Source organism: Rutidosis leptorrhynchoides, chromosome 11 (assembly GCF_046630445.1).
Source record: "Rutidosis leptorrhynchoides isolate AG116_Rl617_1_P2 chromosome 11, CSIRO_AGI_Rlap_v1, whole genome shotgun sequence".
NCBI classification, from domain to species: Eukaryota; Viridiplantae; Streptophyta; class Magnoliopsida; order Asterales; family Asteraceae; genus Rutidosis; species Rutidosis leptorrhynchoides.
The window spans coordinates 89,326,223-89,336,876 of record NC_092343.1 but is presented as its reverse complement, the minus strand read 5'-3'; the positions used below and the strand labels follow the sequence as shown (position 1 = coordinate 89,336,876).

The 10,654-nt window shown below is 37.0% G+C and overlaps 1 protein-coding gene across 1 annotated transcript; it reads right to left on the bottom strand.

The window, feature by feature from the left end:
- Positions 1–9,562: 9,562 nt before the first annotated feature.
- LOC139874763 (uncharacterized) lies at positions 9,563–10,448 on the bottom strand. Its single transcript, XM_071862164.1, has 2 exons — positions 9,959–10,448; positions 9,563–9,885 (listed from the first exon to the last, which is right to left on the bottom strand). The coding sequence occupies exons 1-2, from the start codon at positions 10,446–10,448 to the stop codon at positions 9,563–9,565; spliced, it is 813 nt and encodes a 270-aa protein (XP_071718265.1).
- Positions 10,449–10,654: the final 206 nt, after the last annotated feature.

The window sequence follows — 10,654 nt, the reverse complement described above, 5'->3', positions numbered from 1 at the left end:
TCTTGCTGGGTTAACCAAATGAATTTCCTTCCCTTGTGAGTTAACGCGGTTAGAGGACGTGCAACCAAAGAGAAATTTTCGATGAACCTACGATAATACCCGGCGAGGCCTAAGAATTGACAAATGTGAGTAGGGGTAGTAGGGGTTTCCCATTTGCTAATGGCTTTGATTTTTGCGGGATCGACTTTAATACCTTGGTCGCTTACAACATGACCAAGAAATTGAACTTCCTTCAACCAAAATTCACACTTGGAGAATTTAGCATAGAGTCGTTCTTGTCTAAGGAGTTCAAGCACGATTCGAAGGTGTTGTTCGTGTTCTTCTTCGCTTTTTGAATAGATCAAGATATCATCGATGAAAACAATAATGAACTTGTCGTGATACGGTTTGCAAACGCAGTTCATAAGGTCCATGAACACCGCCGGTGCATTAGTTAGACCAAATGGCATGACAAGAAATTCGTAACTACCATAGCGAGTCCGAAAAACTGTTTTGGAGACATCTTCACCCTTAACCATTAGTTGATGATAACCCGAGTGGAGATCAATTTTTGAATATACACAAGACCCTTGTAGTTGATCAAAGAGGTCGTCGATGCATGGAAGAGGATATCGGTTCTTAACCATCAATTTTTTTAGTTCACGATAATCGATGCACATTCGTAGGGAACCATCTTTCTTTTTAACTAATAAAATCCCATGTGAATGACTAGGTTGGATAAAACCACGGTCAAGTAGTTCTTGAATTTGACTTTGCAATTCTTGCATTTAGGATGGAGCAAGCCTATACGATGCATGTGCTACGGGTGCGGCTCCCGGAATAAGATCGATTTGGAATTCAACCGGTCGATGAGGTGGGAGACCCGACAATTCATCGGGAAAAACATCGAAAAAGTCACTAACAATTGGCACATCATCGATATGCTTCTCATCGGTCCCGAATTTCTTAACGTGGGCTAGGATCGCGAAACAACCTTTACGAAGATATTTTTCAACTTTAAGGCACGAGACGAGGTTGAGTCCGGTGCAACTCTTATCGCCATAGACAATCAAGGGTTCACCATTCTCGATAGGAATTTGAATCGCTTTAAGATCACAACGGATGTGAGATTTCATTTTGGCTAACCAATTCATACCAATTATTACATCGAAGCTCCCTAGTTCTATAGGTATCAAGTCAATTTCAAACTCTTTACCCATTAAGTTTAACGTACACCCCCGATAAAACTTGTCGGCACTCAATAGTTTCCCGTTGGCCACTTCAATGGTGTAAGTAGTATCTAGTGGGCGTGGTGAAGTGCAAAAAGAATGAGTCAAGGTCCTGGATATAAAGCTCTTATCGGCACCCGAATCGAATAAGCAAGAAACATAAAAGTTGTTCAGAAGAAACGTACCCGTGACTAGTTCATTGTCATCTCGGGCATCGTTGGTGTTGATGTTGAAAGTTCGGCCGCGTGCATTGGGGTTAGCTTTCTTCTTTGGGCATGCATTTCTAAAATGACCGGGTTGGCCACATTCGAAACAAACACCCGTCTTTGGTGCATTGGGCCCCTTTTGAGCAACGGGGGCAGCACTTCTACAATCGTTGGCCACATGACCACTTCTTTGACACCGGTGGCAAAATGGCTTGCCACATTCACCATAGTGATGCTTGTGGCATTTGTTGCAAAAAGGTTGAGTTCCGGCATAACTTTTCTTGCCGTCGAAGGTAAAAGGATTTTTGGTGAAGTTGTTGTTGTTGTAGTTGCTTGATTGAGTGGCTTCCCATTTTCTTTTGTTGCCACCCGATTTATCCTCGGCCTTAGGTGCCGGAACTTCAATTTCATCCACCATTTCTATCAATTGGCGGGCCATCATTAAAGCTTCTTGTAGGTTAGCGGGTTTAGATGACATTACCCCGTGTCTAATGCTCTTAGAGAGGCCATCCATGTAAAGTTCGACTCTTAGGGGCTCGGGAGTCACGAGGGCCGGACACATTAGGGCTAGCTCGGAAAACCGTTGATTATAAGCTTTGAGGTCATTTCCAACCGCTTTTAAACTTCTTAGCTCGCTTTCGAGCTTTCGAGTCTCTTCGCGCGGAAAGTATTCGGTGATCATCTTTTCTCTTAAGTCGGCCCAAGAGAGTGCGCGGGCTTCATCGGTACCCACCGATTGTACATACGTGTTCCACCAAGTGAGAGGAATACCGGCGAAGGTGTGAGTGGAAAACTTGACCTTATCTTGGTCCCGGCAACTGCTTATGCTAAAAACGGCTTCCGTTTGTTCGAACCATCGGGTGAGAGTAACCGATCCCCCGGTTCCATCCAAAGTGTGAGGTTTGCACCCCATGAAAGTTTTGTAGGAGCATCCCTCGTTTGAATTTCCGGCTTCATGATTGTTGTTGTTGTGGTTATTATTGTTGTTGGAGGAGTGACTGACCTTGGCCGCATCTACGGCGGTGGCTATCATTCGTTGAAGAACTTGTTCGGGAGTTTCATTGCGTGGAACTGAGCGAGGAGGCATTGTTCCTTCAAGACACAAGAATATCGTTGATTAGCATTATCAATAATACTAATCGTGATATGGAATAAAGATAGATAGAAAATTTTCCTGGACACGCCCTAAATTCTTTATGACATAATGTCAGAACATCCATATGAGTCACCGTAATATAATCCCGGCAATTATATTACCCTAATTCATATGTGCATTCGACATTACCTCATAAGGTCAAGATGGTGTGCCAATCAAATTAAACAACTTGAGATTAAGATGAAAAATAGGAGTTAGATACTAATAGAAGAGTTCAAGTATAAATGCACAAGTAGTCAAGCAAGTCCTACTTCAAGTCTATATGCCAGTTGTAGTCTAGACTCACCAACATCTGGTCCCATTGCGATGATCGACTCCAAATAATGTCTTTAAAATGAGCAAATGCACGCGGAAGATTTCTTTCATACCTGAGAATAAACATGCTTTAAAGTGTCAACCAAAAGGTTGGTGAGTTCATAGGTTTATCGTAATCAATCATTTAAATATTTTAATAGACCACAAGATTTCATATCTCAATTTCCCATAAACATAATCTCATATCAGACATTTTGCAAACTGCATAGAGATAAAAATCATTAATATGGTGAACACCTGGTAACCGGCCTTAACAAGATGCATATAGAATATCCCCATCATTCCGGGACTCCCTTCGAACATGATAAATTCGAAGTACTAAAGTATCCGGTACTTTGGATGGGGCTTGTTGGGCCCAATAGACCTATCTTTAGGATTCACGTCAATTAGGGTGTCTGTTCCCTAATTCTTAGATTACCAGACTAAAAAGGGGCAAATTCGGTTTAATAATCCAGCCATAGAATGTAGTTTTAAGTACTTGTGTCTATTACGTTAAACATTTATAAAAGCAGTGCATGTATTCTCAGCCCAAAAAATATATATCGCAAAAGCATTTAAAAAGGGAGCAAATGAAACTCACTATCCAATATTTTGTAGTAAAAATATTCATACGACGAAACTGAACAATGCAGGGTTGGCCTCGGATTCACGAACCTATATCATTAGTATATATTAATACATATAATTGTAATCGAAATATTTATATATTGTTATTGGTGATTTAATTATTATATTAATTATAGGTTACATTAATAATATATTAATATTTATTATTAACTTTTCATAATAAAATTTTTATTAATATGAAATATAGTAATTATTTATTAGAATATTTATATATAACAAATAATTACCAATAATAATTACCAATAATATTTATATATTCTAATAAATAATTACTATATTTCATATTAATAAAAATTTTATTATTAAAAGTTAATAATAAATATTAATATATTATTAATGTAACCTATAATTAATATAATAATTAAATCACCAATAATAATATATAAATATTTCGATTACAATTATATGTATTAATATATACTAATGATATAGGTTCGTGAATCCGAGGCCAACCCTGCATTGTTCAGTTTCGTCGTATGAATATTTTTACTACAAAATATTGGATAGTAGTTTCATTTGCTCCTGTTTTAAATGCTTTTGCAATATATATTTTTTGGGCTGAGAATACATGCACTGCTTTTATAAATGTTTGACGTAATAGACACAAGTACTTAAAACTACATTCTATGGTTGGATTATTAAACCGAATATGCCCCTTTTTAGTCTGGTAATCTAAGAATTAGGAAACAGACACCCTAATTAACGTGAATCCTAAAGATAGATCTATTGGGCCCAACAAGCCCCATCCAAAGTACCAGATGCTTTAGTACTTCGAATTTATCATGTCCGAAGGGAGTCCCGGAATGATGGGGATATTCTATATGCATCTTGTTAAGGTTGGTTACCAGTGTTCACCATATGAATGATTTTTATCTCTATGCAGTTTGCAAAATGCCTGATATGAGATTATGTTTATGGGAAATTGAGATATGAAATCTTGTGGTCTATTAAAATATTGAAATGATTGATTACGATAAACCTATTAACTCACCAACCTTTTGGTTGACACTTTAAAACATGTTTATTCTCAGGTATGAAAGAAATCTTTCGCTGTGCATTTGCTCATTTTAAAGACATTATTTGGAGTCGATCATCGCAATGGGACCAGATGTTGCTGACTTCGTCCACATGGATTTGGACGGGGTATGACAGGGTTGACACTAATGAACTCTAAATCCCTACAACCAACGCTCTGATACCATCTGTAGCGACCCGACAAAATCGTCATTGACGGCGCCGTCTACTTAGGTCCCGTTACGTGGTCATAAGTCTTTAAAACAACGTTTGACCAAAATATGTCGCATTCATTTCAAATGTAAGGATGTTTCAAAGTTTACAAAGTAGTACAACGACTAAACATGTTACAACGTTTTAAGTACAATTGAAACCTATGCGACACAATTTAAGTAAGGTCAAAAGACGCTCCATGTATGCATGTATACTCGACATCCAAGCAAGTATCAAAATAAAGTGCGGAAGCATGTATCATCTAGCGTTCAAGGACCTGAGAAAACATATAGAAAACTGTCAGCAAAAAACGTTGGTGAAATCATAGGTGTATTAGTAAACGTTGTTTTTGAACCACAAGATTTCGTATTTCCATAACGTTGATTATCTAAATCGTTTACATTCCAAAGTTGTTATTCATTTATGGAGCACCCAATTATCAAGACTTAACTGTTCACGTACCCCGTTATCATAGTGTTAGAACCTACACTATATACTCGAAAATATATTTCATCCGCTAACGGTAGCGAACCGTCTGAATGAGGGCTTGTCAAGCCCGTATGGATCCACACAACATATGTTCATGTTTACACCCTACAAGTGTAACTAATGATAATTGAATTGAGGCCTTTTTGTTCTAACTCGCTCGTGGAATGTTTGTTTTCGTACTTGTGTTCAAAGCATAAAAGTATGATACGTATATGTTTCTCATCCCATAGTTTAAAGAGTAAAAGTTGTTGAAAAGGTGGGACTATGATCTCACCTTGATTGCACGAATGTAATTGTACTTCACAAGTAAACGTGGGCAAGAATGTATGTTAGTGTCTACCTAAACAATAGGTTATATCAATATCGGTAAAGCATGAAGTCGGTCAAAGTGTTCAATTACTCCTTTGGCTCGTTACGACTCGATTAATATAGCATGTGAGTCAATTTGTCAAGTTTCATGCAAGATATAAGTATAAACGCAAGTTAGAATGATTGCATAAGTGTTTGGTTAAGTTTGACTAAAAGTCAAACTTGGTCAAAGTCAAAGTCAACGGGGTCGGGTCGGGTTTCCGACCATTACACATAAAAACGTAGTCATTTATAAGCATGTTGGCAAAATTTCTGTTAAACGGAGTTGCGAATAAGCGGGAACGAAAGTGCAAAAATAAAAAATTGAGTTTGGTCAGGGGTTTTCTCGCTATAGCGAGATTTTGTGCACACCGGGGCTCGCTATAGCGAGGCCCCTGGTTTCAGGTGCTGTTGCCGAATTTTCAAGTGCACGAACCAAGCTTCTTTCAAACACAACTAATGAACCGTAAACATTCAAAACACGTATCTTATATCGTTGGAAAGGTAATTTAACGAGGAATACAACTAAACACATTTCATCAAACAAAAACATCATTTTCAAAAACCGAATTCTCGTCGAATGATCATTTAAAGCTCATTATCAAAGTTTCAAGTTCATAAAATGCATAAGATGATTCAGGAACTTAATACACACATATAATACGCCGTTTCATAGGTAATTACGCATACAATACTACTAAAGACTTACAAACAACATTGTAAGGCTTTTAATGCATCAAAAATCACATTAAAGGCTACCAAACCCTAACTAACAATCATAAAATCCTTAATCATGTTAATGAGGCTTTTCCAAGTCAACTTACATACCAAATTGAAGCTAGTAATGCTAGTAACACATTTTATACATGCACTTTTAACATCTAACAATATATGATCAACCAAATCTCAAGATTAATCAAGCCACTTTTCAAGTTTAAGCTAGTTACATCAAAATGACAAGAACAAGCATATAAATCACATAATCATGTTAGACTTGAGCCATAGACACTAATTAACACACTTTTAAGTTTTAAAGATCAAGAACAAGAAATTTAGTGTTTTTAGAAAGTTACTCAAACGAGATGAAGTTGGTATGGATTCGAAGCGGAAGATGCAAGGATTCCAAATATGTAATTTGTTTTGAAGAACGCTTACTAGATCGAATTAAGATGATGAATTTGTGTTTGAGAGTTTGAGAGCATAAAGTGGAAGTATTAGGAGAAAGAGGAGGTGATGAATGAATGGAGGAGAAAGGGTTTGACTAGTTGACCTAGTCAAATCTTTGGTCTCTTGGCAATTCTAGTCCCTCGAGTTTAGAAGCGGGTGCGTGAATTATCTAAAAAAATATATTTTAAAAACGCAAATTAACGGGTGATGTTATAATTAAATAACGGACTTTAAATTAAGTAAACGAAAAGTAAACGGAAAAAGGCGGGTCATTACAATTTCCTCGTAAGGTTAAAACTTTTATTTTTAGATTAGTTATGGATAGACTTTCCATCAGACATAATTTATTTCTCTATTCGAGGCATGGATATTTGTGTTAATTGCAACCATCGTATAGACTCTATTGCTCATGTAATGCTCGGGTGCACTATTGTAGAAGAACTTGGAAGAAAAATTAATTCTTAAAAAACTTATTGTCGTACCTTATTATTAGAAATAAATAAAAAAGGAACATTTTGATGGTTTTTTGTCGACAACCGGAACATGCGAATATTCAGTTACTCAAGGTGGATGTTAATTTTTCAAAATTCATCGTTTGGTTCAATTGGATAACATGTTTGAAGATTGGTATGCTACTCAAGACTCAAAGAATAGGTTATATGTCATCGTTGCATCTATCGTTTAACATTTTTTGGAGGTACTGCAATAGTGTGATCTTTGATAACAACATGTTCAAAAAAAGTTGCATTTTTTATTCTTTTTGGTTTTTTCTCTTTCAATTTGATTCATGGTAAAGGCAAAAGTAATATTCATTGAGATTCTTTGCTTGTATAGCCCTTGTAAGTTGGGTCGGTCTCTTTTAGCGTTGTTAGTGAGGTTCTTTTAATAAGTTTAGTCGTTCAAACAAAATTTGTCTATCATTTTTCAGTCATGTTTGTGGACTATTTTTACTTTAAAGTAAAACTTTATTGACTGACAACATATATCGTTGGTAAATAGTACTACAAACTTTTGACAACTTGAAAAAAGCTTATTTTAAGTTAAAATTACACATCTATACAAATAAAAAAAAATTCAGAATTTCAAGACAAACCAAATAACACAACAAAACATTCAATTCAAATTGTCATTATAATCAAAGTCATTAAACATTAAAACCGTACAAGATTTAGTAAATTCTAATCGTTTGTTCAATTAATCTGAAACATTAAAAAGAAATCCAATTGATTGTTCAAACCCGCCTAACCTAGACACCAGCCTACTCATAATCGATATAAAGGTAAACAAGATCATTGAAGGCGTACTTCTTCTAGCACGAAACCGCTAAATCAACATATCCCAAATGGCCACACATGGATTCCAAAATTAATTCTTGATTTTATATTAGTATCATGGAAAATATCCTTGAACGTGTTCACAAATTAAGCCTCAAACGTTAAAGGAAACATGAGATTATGTTGAAAAGATTTTCCATGATAACAAGCACTCCAAGAGTCTTGTGGTACGAGGCTAAGGCCCCGTTTATTTTTCACTTAATCGACTTAATAGAATAGAACTTAATTTGAAAAGATATTAAGAGGCGTTTGTTTTGAACTTATTAAATAATACACGTCTTAATTTAGATTTCAAAAGAAATGTTAATTTCCATTCAAATCCTCAATATCTAATAACTGCTATTTTAACTGTTCATATATAAGGTTAATTTAGTAAATTCAATTATTCAGACGGTTATTCAGTCAAAAAAACAAACAATAATTAATATTCGTCATTTAATTTTTTCAGACGTCATATTTTTATTCAGACAAAAGGACTTAATAAAGAAAAAAACAAACGGGGCCAACTCCGAAACTTGAAGATTGATGATTCGAGTGATGATGCATATTAAAAGATTGCATATTGAGTTTGGCATATCTTTTGTTTGTGATTTGTGCAATTATGAATATCATTTCATCTAGATGGAATATAGTTCAAGTGCTCTCAACGGTGATGCCCTCCCACCCGTCTAGACGGCCGCCCAGCTGAGCGTCGATGACAGCGGTTTGCCCAGCCATTAGCCCAGCCCTTCACCCACTCCAATTTTTTTAAAAAAATTTTAAATTAACATCTTACCCCCTCTATCTATTCTTTTAATCCAATAGCCAGTGTCCCATCTCTTTTTCTTTTTCCACTTCTACATTCATTTAACCTCTCTCTAATATAATCAATGACAGAGTTTTATTTATATAAAAAGGTACCTAGCCAAACAAAATGTTGAAATGAATATTCAGTTATTTCTACACCATTCATTCAGAATCAAACAAAAGGATTCCATAGAATCAATTTTCCTTTGGATTATTAAAATATGAAAAGACACTTATACAAAAATAAATAAACATAAATAATTGTGGTTTTGATGACTAAATCATCTACGTAAGCCTCAAGATTTCTACTGATTTGATCCTTGAACGCCAAATCCACTACCCTCTGGTATGTTGCCCCCGCATTCTTTAACCCGAAGGGCATTTTCGTGTAATAATAAATACCTTGATCAGTGTAGAATGCGGTTTTATCTTCATCCGCTTTGCCGTCTGAATCTGGTGATACCCCTTATACGCGTCCAAAAAGCATTTGAACCTGAAACCGGAAGGAGATTCAACTTTCCAGTCGATTTCAGGCAAGGGATAATTGTCTAAATATCCTTAAAATCGACGCACATGTGCCACGAGCCATCTCCTTTTTAAACCAAAATAGGATTCGCGACCCAAGTCTGATACCGCACCTCTCTAAGAATGTTCACATGAACCAGCTTGTCTACCTTCAACCTCAACCATTCGCTTCTTTCAGGTGCCATTGGGCGCTTCTTTTGGAGCACTGGATAGAATGTTTGCATGAACCAGCTTGTTTACCTCCAACCTCAACCATTCGCTTCTTTCAGGTGCCATCGGGCGCTTCTTTTGGCGCACTGGAGTTAAGTTGTGCTCAGTGATATTTCGTGGTACCCCAGTCATATCGTCCTCACACCACGCGAAAATATCCATGTTAGCTACCAGTATGTCACGCAGCTGAACTTTAATTTCATTTGAGAGGTTGCCCCCAACTTGAATTCGTTTGTCAGGGTATTTCAGATTGACAAGGATAGAACTGCTTCGTATCTGTTCTTCATCTGTAAGCAACTATTTAGGTGGTGTTACCGACGCATAGTGCTTTTTCAAACTCCGTTCGGACAGTAGCAATACCTTGCTTGGTAGGAAACATGATCATGCCGTGAACGGTGGAGGATACTGCGCCAAACTTCTGCAAAGTAACTCGCCCTAGGAGCGCGTTGTAACATGAATAAGAACATACCACACAGAATTCAACAGGGACAACTCGTGTGCGGGTCGAGTCATTATCATTAACCAGCTCTAGTTCAAGGTCGATGCACCCCAAAGGCCATGCCGATTTGCCGGAGAACCCCGACAAAACAGTTGTGGGTGCCCGCATATTGGAATTGATTGTCGCTGGTAGCTGCCAAAAGTAGTGTTCATACATTACGTCGGCATTGCTACTCGTGTCGATATTTAACCGATGCACATTGTACCCACAATCAGTGATGTGACCCTTAATGATTATGGGCGCATGCGAAGGATAAATTGTTTGCATCAGAGGGAAGATAATAGCTTCCGTTTCCCATTTCTCCAATTGTTCAGCCTTGCGCCTCTGACTAGAGTGCCAAGCATGCACCATGTTTATTGTTTTATCAGAGTTTTTGTCACCGCCCTTCTTTTGGTTGGGTGCGGTTTTCTCCGACTGATTGCCCTGCGATGCAGCTCCTTGCTTTTTTACTGGTTTCAGGTGATTAAGCTCACCCTTCCTCGGACATTCGATCACTTTTTCAATGAAAGACTTGCAACGGTCAATTTCGTATCCAAATCGTCATGAAACTCACAAAA